The sequence below is a fragment of the Crocodylus porosus genome, unplaced genomic scaffold (assembly GCF_001723895.1).
Source record: "Crocodylus porosus isolate Cpor-Errol unplaced genomic scaffold, CroPor_comp1, whole genome shotgun sequence".
Taxonomy (NCBI): Eukaryota; Metazoa; Chordata; order Crocodylia; family Crocodylidae; genus Crocodylus; species Crocodylus porosus.
Genome location: NW_017728943.1, coordinates 558,670 through 582,008, shown reverse-complemented (window position 1 = coordinate 582,008; position 23,339 = coordinate 558,670). Strand labels below are relative to the sequence as shown.

The 23,339-nt window shown below is 50.1% G+C and overlaps 2 protein-coding genes across 5 annotated transcripts in view; one reads left to right on the top strand and one right to left on the bottom strand.

The window, feature by feature from the left end:
* SKAP1 (src kinase associated phosphoprotein 1) overlaps positions 1-18,289 on the top strand; it is a 255,305-nt gene extending 237,016 nt beyond the window's left edge. The window contains exons 12-13 of one of the 2 annotated variants that reach the window (XM_019548372.1): positions 8,320-8,429; positions 17,212-18,289. In XM_019548372.1, the coding sequence (XP_019403917.1) occupies positions 8,320-8,421 (102 nt within the window). In that variant the 3' untranslated portion in view covers positions 8,422-8,429; positions 17,212-18,289. Of the gene's footprint in view, positions 1-8,319; positions 8,430-9,528; positions 9,913-17,211 lie in introns of those variants that run through there. The other variant, XM_019548371.1, reaches the window with a different exon arrangement.
* Positions 6,237-23,339, bottom strand: part of SNX11 (sorting nexin 11) — a 26,959-nt gene continuing 9,856 nt past the window's right edge. For all 3 annotated transcript variants that reach the window (XM_019548374.1, XM_019548375.1, XM_019548373.1), the window contains exons 4-8: positions 22,289-22,389; positions 21,265-21,363; positions 20,681-20,893; positions 18,403-18,540; positions 6,237-7,189 (exon numbers count right to left, since the gene is read on the bottom strand). In XM_019548374.1, the coding sequence (XP_019403919.1) occupies positions 7,066-7,189; positions 18,403-18,540; positions 20,681-20,893; positions 21,265-21,363; positions 22,289-22,389 (675 nt within the window). In that variant the 3' untranslated portion in view covers positions 6,237-7,065. The remainder of the gene's footprint in view (positions 7,190-18,402; positions 18,541-20,680; positions 20,894-21,264; positions 21,364-22,288; positions 22,390-23,339) is intronic.

Below are 23,339 nucleotides of genomic sequence, written 5' to 3'. Positions count from 1 at the left end.
CCACGCCCCCCTTCTCTGGTGCACTTTAGATGAACCTGTGATATTGTAGCAATGGCCCTTGAAGTGCAGTGGGGAGGTGATTTAGGAGAATATTAAAGGCAATGTGGAGATTCGAAGGCGCCTCTCTCAGGGAGATCTGGAGAAATACGCAGCACAGATGGGCTGAGCAGATTAAACATTTCCGTCACATTGTTTCCAAATTGTGTTGCGGTGCCTGAGGGTTGGTACTGCGGTCAGAGCGGGACAGAACGCTGCAAAGCTGCGAGCCGCGTGCTTTATGGAATAAATATTAATACGGCAGTTTCACATGATCTCACAATCTCATCATCTCCACGATGGTGCAGCCTCTATTGTCTCCAAATTCAGCATTTTCTTCCCTTTCCCATCGCAAGCGATTGTCCCCCTTCACTTGCTCTTTGCGCGCTGCGCCAGCTGCCCCTTCTTGCCTCAGTGGCAGCGCTGCATGCATCTCCCTCGCGTTCGTCTGGGCTCCTACAGGGCAACTCTTGTTGCAGCAGCCAGGTGCCTCCCCATATAATGTCATCTTGCCTGGTCCAGCCTCAGCTTGTCTGGTGTAAATCTGGAAGAGCTCCTTTTGGGTTCACACCAGGACCAAGAGTAGTATTTCACCCTCACAGACTCTGTCCCACACAGTTGGCATTGCATGTGCCCAGTGGCCCCATCTGAACCACAGTCAAACACACATACCTGGGCCTTTGTATCTGCCTTTGTGGGCTAATTTTATCTCTGGTGTTAACTCAGTGGGGTCATGCCGGGGGCTGGTTGAGTTTATTATTGGACCCAGGCTGTCTATATCTATGGTACTGCACAGGGAATATGTAGTTTGCATTAAAGACTGGGCAACTCCTGAATCCTTTTCCAGAGTCAGAGCTCCTGGTGGGAAGTCAGTGGGACTTTCATTCAAATAAGACTTTCAGGTATGGTGCAGTAACAGAAACAAGAAAATGGAGTCAGTGTAAGAGCAAATCTCCTCCTTCCAAAGTTGCATTCAACCTTTTCAGTACAGACTGGGCCAAGCCCAGTGTAACCTAAATATGAGCTATGTCCCGGTAGCTGTCACTGCATTTCCCCAACCCATCCTTGGCAACACCATCTCCTCAATTCCTGCGTCCACTTTGTTCTGAGGCCCCCTCACCCCAGCTTCACTCCTTTTGTTTTCTCCTTTCCCACATGTTCAAATCCCTGGCCCCATCCCCCTGCTGCCTGCTAGCACATGTTTAGCAAGTTTCCCATAATAGCAAATAAATAATAGTTGGGAACAAATTTAATAATTCATATTTTTATTGTGATTTATAAGAAGAAACGTTGAATAATAAACGAGAAGGGTGGAGGGAAGTGATTTGCCAAGAATCGAAGCCAAGGCACAGAGCGCAGTGGGATGCTGCCTCCAGCCTAGTAGAGTCTTTTTACAGGTGTTAATTCACTCCCCCCCACGCCAGTTCCTGTTTCATGGAGAGAACTCTTCCCCCCACCAAGCTGGAAAATGTAGGTGAGCATTTCCTAAATAGATGGTGTTTCTCAGCTATTACAGTAATGACTTCAGCTGGTTCCAGGTTTTGAATCCCCTAAGGGCGGAAGGGAGATTCTAAATTTCAAAGCTCGCTTCAGTTCTGGGTTGTTTTTTCTAGGTAAACAGACGTATAGCTGACCTGGTATAAAACTCCCCTATGTCAGGTGACCCTCTAATAGCACATGACATGCCTCACATATGAATTAGAATCCTCCATTTTATTAACAATAATGTATGACACACAAGCACTAATAATGGGGCTGGGCAATCATAAACCGATAAGTCCCTGATTGATTGGCTTTTCCTTGGGCATCCATCAAGGCGTCATTGATCTTCTGTGCGAAGGGGGTCTGATTAATTGCGTTCCTGAAGTAGGATCGGGTTGTTTATGAGGGCTGGCAAAAGGCACACGGATGGTGACTAGGGCTTGCAAGCAGTGGTGGGGAGTAAATATTATCAGTCCTGCTTTGGGAGAAGGAATAAACAGGGGACCTGCACTCCTGGGTGCGGGGTGGGGAGAATTCACACAGGACAAGTAGATGCTGCTTTTGGAATGATTACTGTTTGCAGAGCAGAAAGTCTGCAAACAAATACAGCTGCAATGTTAGACATGAAGGGACGTGGACTTAAAGGTGCCAGCCTGGGGCTCAGGAGGACCCGGTTCAATTCTCTTTTTTTCTGCTCCAGACTCCCCTATGCGACCTTGGTTATGTTATTTAGCCCCTCTCTGGCACAGCTCCTCATCTGTGGGGACGGTAGCACTTTAGCTCAGCCATCCCTTGCCTACTCAGAGACCCCCCGCTCCCCATGCATGTGTTTGCGCAGCACCTGACATATGAGATTCCTCATCCTTGAGGGGCAGCTGGGTGCTACTGTGACACAAAAGTCATAGCTTCTCTTTTCACTCCCAGAGCAGACAACCTCTCCGGGGGAAGTACCAGGGGTGTATATAAACCTCAAGACTGAATGAACCCAGGGTCCTAAATTTCCTGTCACTCCAAAGAGTGCAATCCCTCTAGACTAAGGTAGGGAAACCATTACTACAACACACAGCGGGAAGCTTGACGTAAGGGGCCAGGAAAGCGTGAGTTTTTGTCCGAGCCTTGGAGGCTGAAGGCCGAATCCTCAGCTGGCATCAGTTGCCACAGCTCCATTGCGATCAGCAAGGTTTCACTAGTGTACTGTATAGTAGCTGAGAATCCACCCTGGGCTCCTCTCCAGCTCCCATGGCAAGGGGTGGTCATTGCAGGTTGTGGCTCAGTTGCTTGTGAGAGATTGCACAAATACGAAGCAGCGAGGGGCGGATGGAAATTAAAATAGAGCAATTGTGTTGTGGGGGCCTTCAGTCTCTTTTCAGACTTATGATAGCAGCCTACTGCTTTCCCCTCGGTATCTCTTGACACCTACTGCCAGAGCATTTTGCAGTGCCATGAAGGGACTCAAGGCCCAGTGACAGTCGGAGTACTAAGGAGGACTGTGATAGTCTTGCAGCCTTAAATGGCAACAGGAAAACCACTTGAGGCTTATTCCAGCTGTGAAATATTCCCCATGCCAGTGGCCGCTGTGCATTTTGTTTATAGAATACGCTGTTTCTTTTATGGCAGACGTGTTGTTGTTGGGGATCTTCCCCCCCCCCTTCCCCTTGTTGATGGAGATTAGCAGCATAAATCCTTTTATGGCCCCATGCGCAAACCCACCATAAAAGCCCCCGATTGCTGGCGATTAGGGGAGCGAGAGCGTCTGCTTCAGGTTTGCTCATCACGGCGGATCTCTGGAACGAAACGCGTGAAGCACTGGAGCCACTGGAGGGTTTCTGCTTTCTGAAAGTAAATCTCTGAGTTTTAGTAAAAACAAATTAAATAAGTCCTCAGTGCTGAGTGGAACAGCTCATTGTGAGCAGGCAGTATTCAGAGCCACTGGCTTCTTTTAGTAGGGTTTGTTTTGTGAGTGACATAGTGGCTGATTCTTCCCTTGCCCTAGCATAAATCACGAATAATTCAATAGAGTTAAAACTGGTATGAAACCAGCAGGACAAAGAGGAAAGCTAGGAGTTGGGGGTGATACCCCTGGGAGTTATGTGACTTTGGTTCTCTCACCACACTATCCTGTGGGCTTGTTGACATCCCTTCCCCTTGCGTGCTGCCTCAGTTTCAGTATCTGTATAATGGGGCCAGGCCAGGCCTTGCAAAGCCTTTTAAAATCCATTTTGAGAAAGAAGCACTGACTGAGTATGTAGTGTAGCATTGTTAAGCCAGAGGACCACAGGTATCTCTTACCTTGGTTAGGGGTCTGTGTATGTAAGACCTTGCCCACCCCAGTAAGTTCACGTATAGTCTTAACTAAATTCTACTAAATCTCCATCCCAGTCCATGCAGGCTTCATTAGAACTTAATTAGGCAGTTTCTGAAGAAGCGTCCCTCAACCGCTATCTTCTTCCCCCCCACCATCCCCGCCCTCTTCCTGAAAAATCCAACTGCTCAGCAACCCCTTAAACCCAGGCATCAGCATCTTAGTGAGATGCACAAGTAAATTAGTACCTCCAAACGAGAGCAGAGTTCACTCTGCACTGGGCTCTGCCTCGCTGTGCCAGTGCACTCCTCGCTTTAATAGTTTAATAAAAATTAGCATAATTAACGAACATCTGTATGATCCAGAGTGGTGCAATTTGGCACTTGGAAACGAGGACTTAAACATTATTGCTGGGAGTTTAATGTTGTTTTAATTCTTTTTGGCACTGTGCAGTGAAATAAACGTTTGGTGCCGATAGTTCTCGGCTGGCTCTCATTTGCATTTTCCTCCCTTTGATTATGAGCAATCGCGGACTCCCCGGCAATTCATCAAAGCAGAAATTATTTTAAAATACCTCATGGTGTTCAGGCCGAGGCGTAGCTGCAGCAGGCAGAGGAGGGCTGGGATGCAGGCTTGCATTCTTCCATTCATACTTTGTACAGCTCTCTGACCTGGTACCCGTGGCTCAGCCCCTCCATCCAATCCAGCCCACCAGTCTAGGGGCTGGGGATCTGGCTGGATTGATTTAATCTTTCTGCCTACCCAGGTCAGGTTGCCTTTCTGACACAGAGCTTTTGTTCCTCTTTTGCAGCAGGATTTTCCTTTCCACTTTTAGAGGAAAGTAAGGCAAGTGCTTGAAGTGGGGGTTTTGGGTGGAAGCTTTCATCACTGGGGACCCAGCACCATTGCAGCCTGCTCAATTCAAGGATTCAGCTGCTGTGCAGTGGCCTAGTGAGCATGCCATGGCTGAAGTCAGCCCCTCTGCCAGGCACTTGTTCCTATCTCCTGCTCACAGCTGGAAGGCAGCATATTTGGGTGTCTGTCCTGGGGTGGGAGCAGAGAGAGGAACACCTGGGTTCCATCCCCCATGCTGGAAGGATTGTGGCCCAAGAGGGCTGGGCCTGGGGAAACCCAGATTCTGTCTCCGACCAGTACTTGCTCATCATGCATTCCTACCCCAAACCAAATCCCTTCACCAGCTCTCTCTCAGCTTCCCCATCTGCAAAAGAGAGACAGTTACCCTATTAAGGGGATACATTCACTCCTGTGCAGAGAGCCAGTCAAAGGGGTATAAGCCTTAGAGCTTCAGCATATAAGCTAAACTCTAACAAAAGGATTGGGAGGCAACATCCCCTGAGGAGTATTATCCCATGTGGAAATTATTCTACAAGGCAGAGTTTATTGAACCTTACTCTGAAGCAGCTGGTGTTGGTTACTGGTGCTGGAAGGATACAGGAGTAGACAGAGACTGAGTAGGCTGCAGGGTGATGATCTCCTTTCACTGCATGTTTTTTCTGAAGCCCTTTGTTGAATGCGGGCAGTGCACAGAAATTGGTCACCCCTCTGTGCAAAGGTAGCTGTCTGCCTCCTGGCTGAGAAGTGCAGTGAGATGTTAGTGTGGAAAGCCCTGTGTGACTGTGCAGCATGGCTGATCTCTGAGGGGTTTGCTTTTGAATAGCACTCTTAAGGCGTTCATCCGGGAAAGCCTAGAGAAGACTATTATTTAAACTAAATGTATTTTATAGCTCAGACAAAATACGCCTTTTGCAGGAGGGCAGATGGGGAGATGCGTATTTTCCCATCCATCTTTTGCTTCCAGTAACTGCTGTTATCTGTATAAGAGCAGATAAATACACAGATGGTCACTCAGGTGTGAGGGAGGGAGGACAAGAGGGGATTTTCCCCCATTGCGTTCATTGACATCTGTCTCCTGCCAGCACTCAGCTGGCTATTTTCTTACCCACCCCGGGAACAGTCTTTCCCAGAGATAGGCCTGTGGATGACAGTGATGCTGTATCAGGAGTGTGGTGCAATGACAGAAGAGAAAGGGCTAGTTGTGGCCTGGGAAGCTTTCTAGTTGAGCTCAGGGAGAACTTCAGCCCACTTTCCCCCTGACACCAACTTGGAAGATGAAGTGAAATTACTGCTTAGTAGCATACCTGCACCCCACGACCCCCAAGTCTGTCTATGCTGTGCCCGTTCCACTTGGGCTGCCTTGCCACCTCCAGCCTGCCATAAGCCTCTGCTGTTTCTCTGAATCCCTCCCAGTGATGCACTTCTGCAACTAATGCTCATGGGAAAAGTAATTGTGGTTTGTTTGTTTTTTTAAGAGTAAAGCTTGAAGATTAAAATATAGCTGTTGCACTTAGAAACCAATTTTTTAACCTAGTGCTCTGAGAATTGACATAACACTTGGTTGATGAATAGCAGAAAGGCTTGTTTTAATAACTACTAATAAGCTACAAAACTAAATAACTGAAAAAGACTCTTTCCCAATATAAAATGAGCTATTAGTCTTAGTATTGTCTTAGCTGCAAAGAGATCTTTACCCAGTGCAGGCAGGCAGCAGTTCTTGTACAGCCTCAGTGCATGGATCCTTCACTTGTTGGCTGGGTAGCAGGATGGCTTCTTGTTCTTTCCTGGACTGCACATACCTTGCTGGCAGTTCTGTCTTGCTTTATACTGTTTCTTCAAAGCATATGTTCTTGATGGGTTGAAGATGAGGGTCCGGACAAAACTGACAGGGTGGAGGGTTATTGTCCTTTGGCTGTGTTGTAAATGTTAGCCTTTTGGATCCATCTCTGGTTGTTGTGGGTGAAACTGATATGCACAAAAACCCTTGATCGCTCTGGAGGTTTCTCATTTGCTTAACTATATGATTGCTCTAGCCCAACACCCTAAGCTGGAGGTTTACTATTCGATTAATTGCAGTAGGACTTGATTACTTGAATTGAGCACCTTAGACCATGAATTGTAAGGCACTGTATAGGTCATTGTTATAACAGGGCAGATCCCAAAATATTTTCCAACTGGCACAGACACCTAGATTGGTGAGGAATGTGATAACAAGGGAGAGGCAATCACTTTGAAAGAGGAATTTATTCATAATCAATTTAGTGTAGTTGGGCATAGGGTGTACTTGATACCAAAGCCAGAAATGGGATTAACTTTATTGTTGTTTCAGGTGGTCCCAGTCACAAGTTTACATTCTTGTGCAAAAGGCACTGATATTATAATTTAGTCATTTAAATTTTTGCACATAGGTCCTGACAAGCTCTGGGTCCAGCAACAGCTGCTGCTCCTTTAGGCTTCCCAGTACGTCCTGATTGCCTTGCTGAGGCCAGAACCTTTTCAAACCATATCTGGAAGCTGTAGGGGAAGAGGAGCAGGGGACAGCTCAGCCTGGACAGGCTTTGCATATATGCTCTTTCCCTTAGCATTCTCTGCCACTGTGAGGTACAGGACACTGGGCTGGGTAGACCTGTTGGCTGAGCCAAGAGGACAGGTCTTTACTGTTATGATTTTGATTTGGGGCCCCATCAAGTGCCATGAACATGTTTGGGTCCTGATAATCCTCTGTGGTTGTCCTTGTATACTGCTGTACCAATTGCTGCTGGAACTCCAGGTTGTGGGCTTGGACATTAGAATGACCAGTGTTCATGTCTAGAGGCTTGCAGGGCAAGATTGCAGCCTTGTTGTGCTAAGCACTGTGCATTATCTGAGTAGCACAGTTCCTGCTCTAAAGAGCTTGCAGTGTAAGCACCCAAGTGCAGGGAAAGACAAGGAGAGCATACATAGCAGTATTCCCATTCTACAGTCCAGAGATTGAAACATGGAGATTCAAGGCCAGATGTGCGAAGGGGCAGGCCTCTTGTAGGAGTTACCAGAGCACCTACACAGGTGCCCAACTTCCAGCAAAAGTCAATGGGAATTGGGCACCTACCTCACTTTAAGTGACTTGAGGACACCCAAGGAGTTAGTGAAAGAGCCAGGAATCAGACTGAGGCTACCTGACTAGTGCCGTATGTGTACCTTCTCAGCCTCTTGTTGGCTCAGATCAAGCTTGCCTGGCAGGAGAAATACCATGATCACCATGGTGGCTTCCTAGTCACACCTGGGGAAGACCGCTCTGCTGGCATGGGATAGTACCTGCATAGGTAATGCATAGTTAACCTTGGCTTTATTCCCACTTTATGGAAATGGGAGACTCCTCACTAGCTTGTTCCTGGGACCCAATGGCTAAGGCAAGCAAAACTATGGAGCATCCAAAGCCCAAGCCTCTGGGCTCGGGCCTGCAAGTAGGATGCCTACCAAAGAATCTGATGCGGGGTGGAGGATGTTTGCTGGTAGTAGGGCCACCTACGGTTCTGGACTGACTCTTGGATTTGGAATTTGGTTTGGCTAATTTGGCTTGGAATATGGAAAATTAAAAAAATAAGTGTTTGCCCCGCTCCCCCTCAGCCATTCTGGTCATAGTCACTTGTACATTGTTTCCTCAGGAGTACAATATGTACGGCTGGTGGATTGGGAAGCTGAACAATGTGGTTGGGATTGTCCCCAAGGAATACCTCATGCCTGCTTACGACATAGAGGAGAGCTGATCAAAGGGGTAAGTGACACAACCATCACCTTGCTGTTCACCCTTAGGCTTCTACAGAGGGAGACTGCCCTGTTGGTAATGAACCTGTCCTCACACAAGGGAGTAGGAGATATTGCAGGGAGAACTGTGAAGTGTGGCACTGTGGAGGGGAGAAGCAGCTTGATGGTGTTTGTATTCTCATCTGTGGGCATAGATAAATCTGAGGGGGATGATTTCTTTGGCTCCATCGTCTGCTTAAGCTGAGGAGAAAGGGAATGGTGCTGAGGTGGGTGGCATACTGAAGTACTAATGCTGAACATGCATAGTACAAGGATGCAGGAGGAGGCATGACCTGGGGGAGTCTGGGTCCCACCCCATCTTTTTGGTGACAATGGACAGGTCACTGCTTCTCTCTCCAGTCACCGTGGCTGTGCCATGAGTGGGGGCTTGATATGGCTATTTTTCAAGTCCTTTGAGGGTTACATGTGAAGTGCAGAGTAGGGTCATTACACTGGGTTGTTTTTTGGCTCAATTAGACTCCAGAGAGGTTAATTCCCAGGAAACTTTGTCAGCAGTAATTCAAGTGCCAAGCCCTGTAGAGACAGCATTCTTTTCCCACAGATCTTTGAACCCTTTAGAGGAGGGTCATTTCACTGATAGGGAAACTGAGGCACAGAGTTGGGAAGGTGCCCCAAGGTGATGCACTAGATCAGAAATGGAGCCCAGATGGCCTGATTGAGTTGCACGCTCTAAAGGATCATGCCACTGCTTGCAACATCAGAGTTGGCTCATCCTGCTTCACCACCTTGGTCCATAATTTCAGGGGTGTGGTTTGGAGCCCCATACTCTGGGATTTGGAACCCCATCCCAGGCCGCCTCCCCAAGAGAATTCAGTCTCTTCTCCTGGGCGCCTACTGCCTGGGCTTATGGGCACAGCTTAGGGTCACTGCCTGGATCACATTTATCACTGCCCCTTTCTATCCCTGCAAGCTGTTGAGGCCTTGCACTGCCAAGAGGAGGATCCTGCTATAGGTCTCTTGAGTGTGCAGGGGGTTGATCAGTTGTGCATAGGTCTTCACTTCAACCTGCTCCCTTCCCCATCTTCATGCATGTATCTTTTCCCTCCTAGAATCCATAGCACTTTGCCTCCCTGTTTCCTGACTTTCCTGAGATACTGGACAACACTCCCCAGCCCTGAGGCCTCCTCTCCACTGCCACCTTGCAGGCTCCTGCGGATACCCCATCTGCCTTTGCACAAAGAGAATCCCATCCCCATGTCCCTGGCACTAATGGTGTCTTGGAGAAAGCCATTTTCTCCTCTGAGCTCACCCCAAGATGAGATACAACACCCCACCCCACTCCCAGACTCTCCTTCTCTACTGGATTCAGAATGTAGCTGGGCCCTGACTCCTGCATCCAGTTGACAAAGACCCTGAACAACCGGCCAGTGGAATTTGTCTCTGTTTGGGGCAAGGTGGTGATCCTGAATAAACCAGTGTAATTTTTCTTTGGTTCTGTCAGTATCTGTAGTTCCCTGTGGGCTCAGCCCCCACTGGTCCTGCTCCTGACTGGCTCTGCTGCTGGATTCTGAAACCAAGGATGGAAACCCCTTGTGCCAAGGCAGCAGCCCTTGGAACCTGGGTTTCATCCCCCAGCTGTGTTGAACCCCAGTCAGATGCTGGTCTGCGGGCACAGCTGTCTGTACTGCCCCAGACCCAGTGCATCAGTAGGCATCTTTTCACCAGCAGGAACAGGCTGCATGGGGCCAGAGAGCTGTATCCTTCATGTGCAGTGGTTTTAAGGCCACTAGGTGGTAGTAGGCAACTGTTCACTGCAGCACTTGCCTAAAGGGAACAATCCCTGAACCTTCCCACCTGTAGACAGGCCCCCACCAATGTCCTCTACATGGCTGGGCTCACAGCAGCCAGGGAGCTGTGGTAGCATGAATTTCACTAGTTAAGCAGTCCCTCCCTCCATCCAGTATCAAGCTGCCTTTATATAGCCTATGCTAGGGTTCATGCTACTATAGATTTGCTAGATGAAAGGCAGGTGGGATATGCTGTTGTCACAGCTCCTGAGGACAGTGAAGACGCATATCCACGGGGAGAAGGGACCCCTTGGCCTGACTCTAGAGCTGGCTGCATATGGGAGCAAGGCATGACAGGCTCTTTGAAGGGTGTGCTTTCCTCTCTCCTAACTCAGGCCCCTCATCAGGGTGGCAATTCACCAGGTACCAGTTAAGCATGATGTTTCAGTACCTGCCTGAGATGGGACCTGAGTTTCTCCAGAAAAGACTCCAGGGTCTCTGTTAGACATGGATGCCCACTGCAGCCCCCGGGTGGGAATTTTCAGTGCCTCCAAGCCTCTGGATGGGGACCCGCTGGAAACCCACTTCTAATTCATTTGGAGTTCAAAGGCCTCCATGTGTGACCCTGAGCTGTTAGCTGGGAAAGGCCTGAACCCACCACATCATGCCCCACCAACTCTCTGCAGAAAGGTTTATCCAGAAGCTTACCCCCACTGCTGGAAGGGGGAAGAGATATGAATCCTCCTGCTGCTCACCAGGGTCTTGTGGATCTTTGTGGCATGAAGCAAGCACCAGGAAACTTTTCCAGTCTGGCTTTCTGTAGCACTCAGTAAAGAGCCTTGGCAGCTCCGATCAGTTTAGCTGCTTGGCTAACAGTCATGGTAAGACAGCTCACCTGTGAGACCTGCAGGACAGCAAAGTGGGGGAAGAGAGGGAAGGCTGTTACTTGGTCCCTTCCCTTCCTGGCTGAGCTCCATGTAACCATTGCGGCATGATGGCAGCTTCTAGCACTAGCACTCACCAGGGAGTGAAACGTGGGAGAAAAAACGTTAGCACCTTTGTGAGCCCAGAAGGTGAGATGAGATCAGTGCAGGATGGCAGCCAGCCTGGTCTTGGTGCTCTCACCAGCTTTCTACTCAAACTCACACAGTCTTGTGACACTGACTGCCCCCAGCTCCTGGCGTTAGTCAAAGTAGGGTTGGAGTAAGCCCCTGGTCTGAGTCCTGTGAGGCATGTGGAATAGACAGCATCAAGGATAAGTGTTTTGTGGCTTCAGGAGCTGCAGTGGCTGAAAGGGTTTGACAACCAGTATAGACAGGAAAGCTCCAGCCTCTACAGAAAGGTACTGGGGCAGAGACTGTGCACGAGGCTGGACTGCCAGGGTTGGATCTCTGGTCAAAGCCAAGATCTGCAGACTAGAAAGCCAGGATGCTCTTCTCTGCTTTTGACCTTGGGAGGTCACTTAGCCTCTCTGACTCCTTGCAAACACAGGGGCAAAAAACAAAATGGTGCTTTACTTAAACTCATCATGTTTCCATGCCGAGTCCAGTACATGCCAAGAGGCATCATGTTAGTTAGACCCAGCGCACCCAACATCTGTATAGATTGGGTGCTTTAGTAGGGCTTTTTTGGTGCTTTTATCTAATAGCTGATTGAATCAGCTATTAGATAAAAGCACCAAAAAGCCCTGCTGAAGTGCCCAATCTATACAGATGCTGGAGAGCTGGATTGAACTAAAATGCCACTTCCGGTTAAGGCCAGCCAGAAAATTTTCTCACTTTCCCTGGCCTACTTGGTGACCCCTCTCCTGACCCTTGCAGTTAAAATTATTGTCAGGGTGGGATAACAGTTCAGCTGAACCTGCCTCCATCCTGTAACATGTAGGTTTTCCAGCAGCGTTTGCTCCTTACCCATCCCAGCTCCTTCATATCTTTCACCAGCACCAAAAGAAGCAAGGAAAGACCTGTTCATGCAACATAGTCCCCTGCTAGTGGGGGAGCAGGTTTTCCTAGTAGAGGCTACAGTTGGTGATAAGGCACTACACGTGAACATCAGGGAGTGGGATTTTTTGGGTGCATGAGGAAAGCCAGGCCTCACAGCACCCCATTTATCGGCTGGCACAAGTCAGTTTCAAGAGTAGCTTCCCTGGATTGGTTTCTGTGGGCACAGGGAAAGAGGCACCTGTCCGGGTTATTAGCAGGATTGCAGCTCAGCCCTCTGCTGGGATCAGATCATAATTACAGTAATTTTCTAACCGTGCTCTGCACGACGAGTGTTTAATCAGGGCTGGCCTGGCTCAGTCTCCCAGCCCTCATCAGTCACTGGGAGGACTCTTAAAGAGACAGAACCCACCCCTTTTCAGCAGAATGAACAGATGTCCTGTAATTGGCAGGACATAGCTGAGCCTCCTTGCTTGTAGCAGGCAGGATAACCTGTGTCTGCTGCAGCCTGTCTCTTGGCACTGGCTGCCTTCATACCTCCTTCCTACCATGAAGGAAGGATTTGGGGGGTCTACTACCCCAGGGATTTTGCAGCAGCAGGGTGTGGGAACTAGGCTGGGCTACCATATGTGAACCTAGTGGGGTCTGTGGTTAGGGCTGGGGGCTACTCTGCAATGCCTATTTCCTTTCCAGTGAAACTTTTCTCCCTGTGAGCTGAACAGGCATCTGTCTGAGTCTACAGGATAATAGTTTTCAGACAGTAGTGGCTACCAGAGGGGCTAACTCTGAAGCCTACTGTGGCAGTGATGCGTTTTGCTAGTGCTTTCACTGCTCAGAGTATAGCACAAGCAGGATGCTTGTGCCATTGCAAGCCCCTGGGAGTGATGCTTTGGTCTGTGGGTCAGTCCTCAGCACATACTGGTACTCCAGCCTGAAGTCATATTTGCTCTGGTACTTTGCCTAAAGCTGACTATTGTAGGGAGGGCTTATCCTGACTACCATACAGCCCGATCTTTTGACTCTTACTGGGACAGATTAGGGCGTAAGCTAATAAAAATCCTGAATCAGACAGGCCACAGGAAAATGAAAGCAACTGTACCTAGACGGCAGTGGCAACAAGTGTGAGATATCGGTGTTCTATCACTTTACATCCCTTTTCTGAGAGAGAATAAAGCCCCTGAACCCCAGCAGTAAAGCCCATGGCAGTGACCAGGGGAGGCTCAGTAAGAGGGCAAAGCTGGGTAACAGACACACAGCCTTTGCTGCTGTCCCAAATGACAGCAAGGGCCAACCTCTTCTCCTGCCCTGTCACCATCACCCAAGGAAGCTCTCCCACCATGGCAGAAGGGCAGTGTGCTATGGCACACAGCAGTTCCAGTTCCACCCAGTAGAGGGCAGTGGTGGCACACACACTGCCCACTTGTCAGCTGCACTCCTGCCCTCTCCAGACCTGCCCCAGGTGAAGGGCAGGCTGTGGGCATGTTTTGGGAGCTGTGCTGCTTACACAGGAAGACCCTCATCTCCTATCTCACCTTCTCAGCTGGGAGACCACCTGCAAGCAGCTGTGGAGACCCTAGGGAAGGGATGAGAGTTGCTCTTACCCCCCACCCTGCAGTGACAGTGTCAATCAGCTGGCTGAGGTGGGAGGTAGCCACATCTCTCTCCCATCTAGTGCATTCCACACTATCAGTCCTGGAGCTGGTATTTCCTTGCCTGGTTTCCATCTGAAGATCAGGAAGTGGCTCAGTTTAGGCAGCAGCAGCCACCTCCCAGCTGGCAGGTTCAACCTCCGCTCAAGAGGGCCAGAGCAGTTTATAGCACAGTGAAGTAAGCTAGCTCCGGCCTCTAATTCTTCTCATCAGTCAGTGCTGCTAGGCCCCTCCCTGCCCAAGTGGCTTGTGGTACATGTGCTGCAATTTGTTTGCAGACTTGAGAGACAGCCTTCCTTTGCGGGGGGGCAGGTGTGAAGAGGATGAGCTGTCTGAAGGGCTTGGACTGCTTCCAAGCAAAGAGGTTGAGATTTTGCCAGGCATCAGAGAGAATGGAATGATGCCAGCATTCAAGATGAGGGTGGGGGGAGCTGTGGAGTAATCTAGAGAGGCCTTCAGCCATTTGGAAAGAGAAAGGTTACCTTGAGCTGCTCCGTGCCCATCGCATACCTGACTTCAGTTTGGCAGGAGGTAGGAAGCAAGGAATGGGGCTCAGGATCCATGCCTGGCACCTGACTGAAGGAAGCAGTTATCTCCCAGCCCAGCACCTGGCCATGGCCACATCTCATCTGGCTGTTTGCACATAAATCCACAGATGCTACAGCAGCCCTTCACTTAATGCATCTGCGGTGGGCACTGGCAGTCTGCTTCCATCCTACCCTCCAGTCACCACCTCAACATCTCCGTTGCTGGCAGTGGCAGCAGTAAAAATGACTTTCCCTATTAAAGAGGTGTGCTCTTGCCAAGCAAAACTCTGAATGGAGCATAAGGCTGGAGGACTTAGGGTCACAGTGATCCTCCCTGAGCAGACCAGCCAGCATTAGGGAATAGAGGGAAGAGAGAACTGCAAAGCAGGCCAGAAAAATCTTCAGACCTGCCACCTGCATAGGACAGTCAAAGGGGCCAAGTCCCCACAGAAGTAGGTGAAAAGTGCCACCCTCCCTCCCAACTAACCAAAAGCTGTCCAAGCCATGTACCTGGTGAAAGGAGACTGCAGCCTGCTCCTACAGGCAGTTACACCCATGGTCCCATGCTACCCTACAGCCAGCATAGCACCACAGGAGCTCTAGCAGAATCTGGACACCACTCAAAAAAGGAATTTCTTGTACAAAACATCTATGCTGATGGACCCGCTTTTATTGGTCTGGAGCCTGGAGTTCTTGCAGGTCTGGCCAACAAGTCCACTCACCCTGTCCAAGAACCTCTCTCCTCTTAATTTGTTGAGGCCCGTAAAATATTAAGAGCATCCCCACACCTCCATCCTGTCTACCTGTCACGACAAAGGCAAGTATAATTTTTTTGCATCTGAACTGACATATTTTCATGGCAGTTTTGCCGAACTGATCAACACCTTTCAGCATAATTATTCCTGCCCTTGAAACACAGCCAGCTCCGGAGTGGAGCCTGTTTAATCAGCAGCCTGGAAGAACGTGCCCCACAGCTTTCATTTTTTGTAAACAGTTCTTTTGTGCGCTCCCCTTCACCCAGCAGGTGCCACCTAGAAGAGTTTGTGCTGGGGGCGGGTGGGGGGAATGAAGTGTCACATCTCACTCGCAGAGCGGGTGATATTAGTTCCAACCCCATGCCCCCTCCCAAATGCATTGTGAGGAGGGGAGAATGCTATCGCGGAGGGAAGGCTGACACAGTACAGCATTCAGGCTGGATGCACCTCACTGTGCCTGCAGAGCCCCTGCCCCCCCCAGCAAGCTTTGTAGTCAAGGTCATTGAAGAGAGGAGCAAGGGCTGCTGTTTATAAAGGCAGTGTCGAAGGGAAAACCCCCAGGGCAGGCTGGTTTCTGGCAAAGACTCTGCTAAAAGGGCCCACTGCCAAGGCATGGGGGTGTGTGCCAGGTAAATCCACAAGCTGCAATCATGACAATCTCCACTGGGCACAGACTCTGCTCTCTGGAGCCTGTAACATTAAAGGGTGCTTGTCTACTCTGGAGTTAGTGAGACCCCAGCCACCCCCAGCTCTGGAGGTGGAGCCTCAGCCCAGGGGGGCAAAAACAGCCCCGACACACAGATCTCTTGTTTTGGCTGAATAGTCAACGCCGCCAGCTACTGTCTGGAAGTTTCTAGATCAGAGCTGCAGGCACAGCTGGCCTCACAGCTGCACCATTTGGAGCTTTGCTCTCATGAATATTCATAAAACAGCCCAGCCAATCAGCAGAGCAGATACTATTAGCGAGCATCTGTCAGGTTTTTTAAATGAACTTCTTTTGACATTTTCGATTTTCCTCTGCAGGTTTCAAATCCTCTGTTTCCTCCCCCCTCACTCCCCATCTCTGCATTTGTCAGGCTGACAATGCATCCACACTGAGGGGTAAAGGGATGGAAAAAAAAAAATCTTATTGGGCAAGCACTGGAAGAAAATGGACCACAGCTTTCAGCACCACCAGCAGTGCCCTCACTACCAGGCCTTGTTGTCACCCAGTACTTGGGGTCTCTGGGACAGTGCCAGCTGATGGGCATGAGCCCCCTGTTAAACAAGACCTAGAGCTATGGAGGAAGCACAAGACAGTCGATTCATCCAGCTAGGTCAAACTTTCAGTGCAGGGGAATGACTGAAGCCCACAATGCACATGAGCAGCCCTCTTCCAGTCCCGGTGTCTCTTACCACAGTCCCGCTGGAACGTACACCATACACCCCCCAGGTGGACTCTGGGCAAGAAGGTTGTTTGAGGGCTGCAGTTAGGCCTGGCAACCCCTAGGAAGCACTGTGGCACCTGCCAAGCAGGCTGGGTCTCAGCTGTTAGTGCCCAATGGAAGAAGTGGAAGAGAGGAGCAAGGGCCCTGGCAACCGCTGTATGTGGAAGAGCCAGCAGGCTCTCTGGACCCTGTAACATTAAAAAGCATTCATCTACCCTGGTATTAGCGAGGTCTCAGCAGCCCCCAGCCCTAGAAGTGGAGTCCTCTCAACTTCCTGCCACCTGGAGCCCCTCCCACCCCCTTTCTTTGAGGGGTGCAAATATGGCTCTCCCCCTTCCTTCCCTCTCCTCCCCACAATGAAAACCTGGTGGCGCTCCACTGCCACACCTCAGCACTGGATCCACTTTGAAGCTGGCAATGGCAACCGGGCTTATGTGCAGGAGGTGGTATGCCCAGATTCTCTCCCAGCTGTGGGACTGTCACCATGTACACAGGAACAAAGACAATATCACAGCACATTTGTAAATCCCAGTGAGCCATGCCTGAAAGTACTCTGAAGAGCAGCCCTTCTGCATCCCTTCTTACTTTGGAAAGGAAAGCAGGTCCTCTGTTGATATGCAGCATGGCACAGGGCAGGGGCTGGCCCTGTTGGCATCATAGCTGGCACTAAACCGTTACTTAAAATGCACCATTATGTTTTTCCCCAGTGCAGCTGAGATATAGGTGATCTTGTCTTCGCTCAGCAGAACTCCCTGCCCATCCCCACTTCTCCAAGACACACGTGGCACCAGCTGTCTCCTCTACTTCACTTTTATTTCAGGCCACAACATCACAGATCTGCCTTTTGTGCCCCAAGAGAGGCCAATGGTAAAATCACATAGATGCAGGATACAAGACTCCCAGAGTGCACAGAACAATAGTAAGTGGTGACTAAGTGCTGAATGCAAGAGAGGCCTTGGAGACCCCTCCAGCCCAGAACCTTGAACTGCTCCTTCTCTACACAAGGCCACCTCCCACCCCCTTGCCAGGCCAACTGCAGAAATCCTTTTCCCCATGCCACCTAAGTTGTATGTTACACAGGGGCACAAGGAAGGCAGGCTGTTTTCATGCAGGAAGAGAAGTTGGAGGGGTGCTGTGTCCAAAAGGAGAGTAACAACAACCTTCCATCGTCCTCTTCCCTATAGTACAGCTCAAGCCTGTCCCCAGTTCCAGAGGACTTGTTCTGGCTTCCTAGAGTGCAGAGAGGAGCTCATCTGCTCAGCCTGGCTGCAGGCAGCCTCCGTGCCAGGAGGGCCATAGGTGCAGAGTTCATTCCAGTCCCCCAGCACAGTACAACTGAGCCAGAGCCACCTCACAAGAGCCCTTATAACACACTGATTGTATAAGAAAGACTAGGCCTCCTGTGCCTATGCAGCCATTTACTGCTCAGAAGCCCAAGTTATAACTCTAGGTACAGGAAGTCCATTGGAACCCACTTCCTATGGGTCCATGAGTGACAACAGCCAGCCGTGTGCTCCCTGGGGACCAAGAACTACAAGATCAAGAGCCCTGACTTTGATTCCCCTGCCCCCCACCCCCCATCTCACCCTTTAAGTGCATCACTAAGCCCTTGGGAGTAACATATCTAGGTTCCACTAAGCACCAGTCCCCTTTTGGTGCACATCATTGTGTGATCACACAGCATCTGAGTGATAACAACAGTCTCAAGTCATCAGGAAGCAGGTCACTCCCTGCTAGGAGTACAGCAGGCTGCAGAACTAGAACCACGTGAACTCCAGTCCTACCTCACCAAGACAGCTGAGAGCCACTCAGCCACCACCCTCTTCTTCACCAGAAGACTTACTGCTGCCTCCCCGCCCCCCTCTGCCAGAGCATCCATGGTCATTCACGCTGCTCACTCTGTCTCCAGCAGCTCAGGCAGCGACTTGGCAGAAGCATCCAGACTCTCCACATTGTTGTCTTCCATGCCAAAGTCACACCACTGTGGGAAGGACACGAGGCAGCCCCGACCACAGAGACTTTCCAACCCAGAGCAGCTAGAAAGGGAGAAAGAACATGCGAGTGAGGATGGAAGAGGAGCTCTGAGTAGGGTGCACAGCCCCAGCTTTCCATTGCAGGGCAGGATGCCCCGCACATACACATTCTGCCCTGTCAAAAACAGCTTGGATCAGCGATGGACTGCAAGCATTCATATGCACATCCCGCCTCCTTGTCTTGCCCTTAACGCTGCCAAGCTGCTTTAGCAGTCGCTGCATAGCTGAGCACCAGGAGCTGGAATGCTCCCTAGAATGCCCTGCCCACTGGCCCATGGTCCAGCTGATCCCTGGATCAGCAAGCCAGTCTGCTCCAGACCCATACTGCATGCATGCCCTATGGGAGTGCCTCCAGGGAAAAAGGAGCACAGCAAGCAACTTCTTTGCAGCACTATGCCCTGCTGTCCTCCCCACTGCAGCCTTCTCACCAAGAACCCATGGTGCTCTTTGCTGCAGGAGCTGTGCAGGTAGAGGAGGCCTCCCTCGCTTGCCTCTACAACACTCTTGTGCTTCCAGACAGACACCCCATCTACCAAAAGCAGCACCAAGCCTCCTGCCAAAGATTTGGGGAGAGGAACTGGAGGTTTCAGTTACCAGGGATAGCATTGGGAGAAGAGTCACCAAGGAGGGGCATATGACACTGGCAATGCAGCTGGAACACCAAGATGGGTGAATACATACCCATTAACCTAGGGTGCTGCACTCAATCAAAACCCTACTTAAACCAAAAGGGCTGCAGTTAATATCAGGTCTCTTGCTGGAGGCCAGGTGCAGCTTTTTTCCTGTGGTTTAAAATCAAGAGGAAGAGACACTGTGGTGACATGCAGCATTAAGGGTCAGAAACAGACTTATGCCTACAGAAGCCCAAAGAAGCATGAGGCACAGATAGTCTGCTAGCCTGGGCTAACCACCCACAGTTAGGTCTTACTATGCCCAGCCTGCTGGCTCAGGGACCCAGCACTAGTTAAAATAGGAGTTTTCAACCTTTTTGGATCAGTGTACTCCAGAGGCTCCATCCCCGCCCACCTGCATGTCCCTGCTAGGGCCTTCTCAAATCCCCCCGGTTGACAACCCCCGAGTTAGGGTTTAGTTAGTAAGGGGTCTAAACAAAACAGCTATGTTTGCCAGCCAGCCCTCTGGCCAAGCACAGATAGTATAGGAGCCTTGGCACAATAGCAGTATCATGACTGCATTTATTTGCTCACCCCTCATGCCCCACTGAAAGAACCTTTCCTGCCCTTCAGGCAGCTAGCTGCTAACCCCCAATTGTTGTCCCATGACTTGTGTGGGGATATAGCTGATGATTTTGGTTCGTTCACGTTCATTAAGTGCTTGAAGTCAGAGAAATGACACTGGCACAGGGAGGCAAAATATTCACGATATCGAGATGCCAAGAAGACTAGCACCAGGAAGAACCTTGCCTATCTCTAATGCAGCACTTCTCCACAAGACCTTTGCTTGGAGTGAGGTTCACCTCTCAGGCACCCTCAAGATGACAGAAGCAAGGCTAATGCTATGGAAGCTCCCTAGAATAGGGGTGTTTGGCTCTTCCCACTTCACACATGTTCTGGAATAGAGAAGCAGCTGATATGATCCCTTTCGCTTCCGAGAGGAACCTGGTTTCCCCAGCCAGAAAAGGACTTTGCACTAGAGTGACATATCCCCAAGGCCTGGCCAGGCAATTTTAGGATGTGTTCTCAGATAATGTCTGAGAACACACCCCAGTTTAGCATCTACCTAATCTAGGCTGCTGCCCAGCAGGCAAAAGACCAAAAGATACAATCTTGCCTGTTCCAGGGCACTGTCCCTCACTGTGACAACCAGCAGAGACACAGGGAAGAGGAAGCAGATTTCAGAGTACAGCACATCCAGGATGCGAAATGTCAGTGTTCCTGTGAAGTAGCTACATGGTGCAAAGCCCCTGGCTACATCTGGGGTCATCTATAGCTTGGTTGTTGCCTGGTCAGCACTGCCTCTGCTCTACCTAGACTGCAGCCATTTGCAGTCTAGAGCCATCAAGCTCAGGTTTTACTAATGGGAATATGCTTCAAGCAAGGAGACAACTTGAGTTTTCTCCTCTCCTCAAGTACTGGTCTCACTGAACCACCCTGTAAGTACCAGGCCTCTCTGGTCACTTGCTTACCTGCCGTGGAGGTTTCCCCTAGTCAGGACAGCAGAGCAGCCATCTTCTTCCTGCACCCAACCACAGTTGGACAAGGCATAGTGAAGTATGGCCTCGGTAACCGTCAGAGGGCCCTGGCCCTGCATGCATGCTTCGATCTCAGGCACAGACAGCTGACTTTGCAGGAAGAGGTGCAGCTGGCTGTCTGACAGGAGGACCACATTTTGTACAACTCTGGAAAAGAGACCAAGAAAATAAGGGCACAGGACACAGCAGTACTTAACTGTTGGACCATGTCCTAGGCCCAGGTTGGGGCTGGTAGATGGCAGGGACATAGATCAGTCCTCTCCAGTAGGACTGTCCAATGTGGGGTCCAGGGCATTTCTATACTGTCACTCAGCCAGCATTTCCCTGCCCACCCTTGGCTTTATCTGGAATGCTTTTCCCCGAGCCCAGACAGCCACCCCCTCCAGCCTGGGAGGAATGCAAACAGGCTGTGAAGCAAGGCAATAGAGTTAAAAAGTTCCCTCCCATCTGCCCAGGCCATCTCAAATTCAGTGTGAAATGGACCCTAAATTAAAGTGAGTTTGAGCACTTCCACTCACTTCTCTAGAAACTGTTGGAGTCCTCGTCTCCGCTTCTCAATGAACTCATCAGTGCTGCCCACAAAGAATGTGGATTTTCCAGGCAGCTCTGGGACAGGCCTGCAGGAACAGGAAGGGGCTCAACATTCACAGAATCCAAGGGGCAGAACAAGGCGAGCTGCATGGTGGAAACTACCTGCTTTAGACCAACGGCAGGAGACACCACTGGCCAGCAGAGATCCTAAAGTTCCTGCACCCAGTCACAGGACAGACAGCATCTTGAGCATGGACATATCCAAGGCATTCATCTGTCCCTTGCACAATAGAGACCCTCCCCCTGACAAGCAGCCATTTTTTCTAGGAGGTGTGCATCTTGAAAGCCCAGCTCAAAGAAGTCTGGCTTTGTCAGTACCTCTAGGTCAATGGTCTCCAACCTTTTTAAGTAGGAGATTACCTCTGGCATTTAAAAGCAACCCAAGATCAGATCTACCTGCGCACTGCCACCCCTTCCCTCCCCGCTCAACAGAAAGTCTGGCGGGGGGGGGAAGCAGTTGGAGCCAGAGGGAGAAAAAATTATTTGGGGCCATGCCTCCCCAGCAGGTAAGTCCTACCCAACTTACCCCTGCTGCACTGTCTCACACTACAGGGGCCTTGATCTAGTCCCCACCCCTTCCCTCCCCCACAGACTGACCTGCTGGGCTGGGGCGCACGTGTGCATGCAAGCAGGCACTCAGCCCCCCACCCCAGCCTCATATCGACTCCAAGAGGCTCCAAGATCTACCAGTGGATTGAGATCCATTGGTTGGTGAGCACTGCTCTAGGTGGATGCTCAACACCTGATCTATCAAGCCCCACAATGACCAGTTATTATAGCCCACGTCACCCAGCTTCACATCCTCCTCCATGTGGCAATCGGCTTGGAACCTGTGGGTGGAACTACTACATTTCTATTGCCTGTGCTCTCACCAGTGCCTTGTTCTAGGAGTCCAGGATCCCAAATCCTTCAATATTAATGGATAGGAGGGAAGGATTGTCACACACTTACACTAAGCCAGCATTTTTCTGAAGCTGCTTCCTCAGCCACACAAACTCCCGGTAGCGTCTGCGCACACAAGATGTCTTAGCAGTGAAAGCCTTGCTGTTGGTCTGTGAAACATAACACACAGGAGTGAGGGATGGCTCACTGCGGGACATGTTCATCCAGGATGGTCCTGCTGTTCTCTAGGCCACTTCAAAGGTATTCAGGTCCAGGTTCTGATCTAAACTAGACTGAAAAGGTAAGCTGTAAAAAGAGGTTGCAATCTTTTGCCTTCCATTGTAAACTGTGCTGTTTTCAACAGTAAAATGGGCTCAGCCTAGAGCAAGAGGCTACATGCTGTGATCGACTCACAGCACCAAGAATTTAAGACAACTGATATAATCACAAAATGGGGATGATCTAGGCATAGCTATGCCTGTATTCTATTATATTTCCCAGGTTCTGGGCTTTGTTGGTTGCATGGGGCTATGAGAGAATTCCCTCCCCCCACTCTCCTGCCCCACATGTGTCAAAGGGTTTTTTTAAGCCTTCCTCAGAAGTACTGGGTGTTGGCTACAGCTAAGCCTGGGGATTTTGACTGGGGTATGCCAAGACTTAAACTCAGAGTTTTCTGGCTAGATGGTCTTATCCCACTGTTCAGGGTCAGACTGATCACAATATTTGGGTTCAGGAAGGAGTTTTATGCCATAGTCAGATTGGTATTGGCAGTGGAGGTATTTGCCTTCCTCTGTAGCAGGGGTGTAGCCCTCTCCTTGAGATCTCTTGAGTGTACTTACAACCACTGTGATCCCTCTGCTTTACCAGTGGCAGGCTAGGGTGTTAAGTCTGGTGTTGTGCCAGGGTTGACTGTAGTTTTACTATGATGTTAGAAAATAGACTTGTATAAGATGGTTGGATAGGGATGATCCTGCCTTGGGTAGAGGATTTCATAGACATTCGGGCTGGAAGGGACCTCGGAAGATCGAGTCCAGCCCCCCGCCCAAAGGGCAGGAAGTCAGCTGGGGGTCATAGGATCCCAGCAAGATAAGCATCCAATTTACTCTTGAAGGTGTTCAAT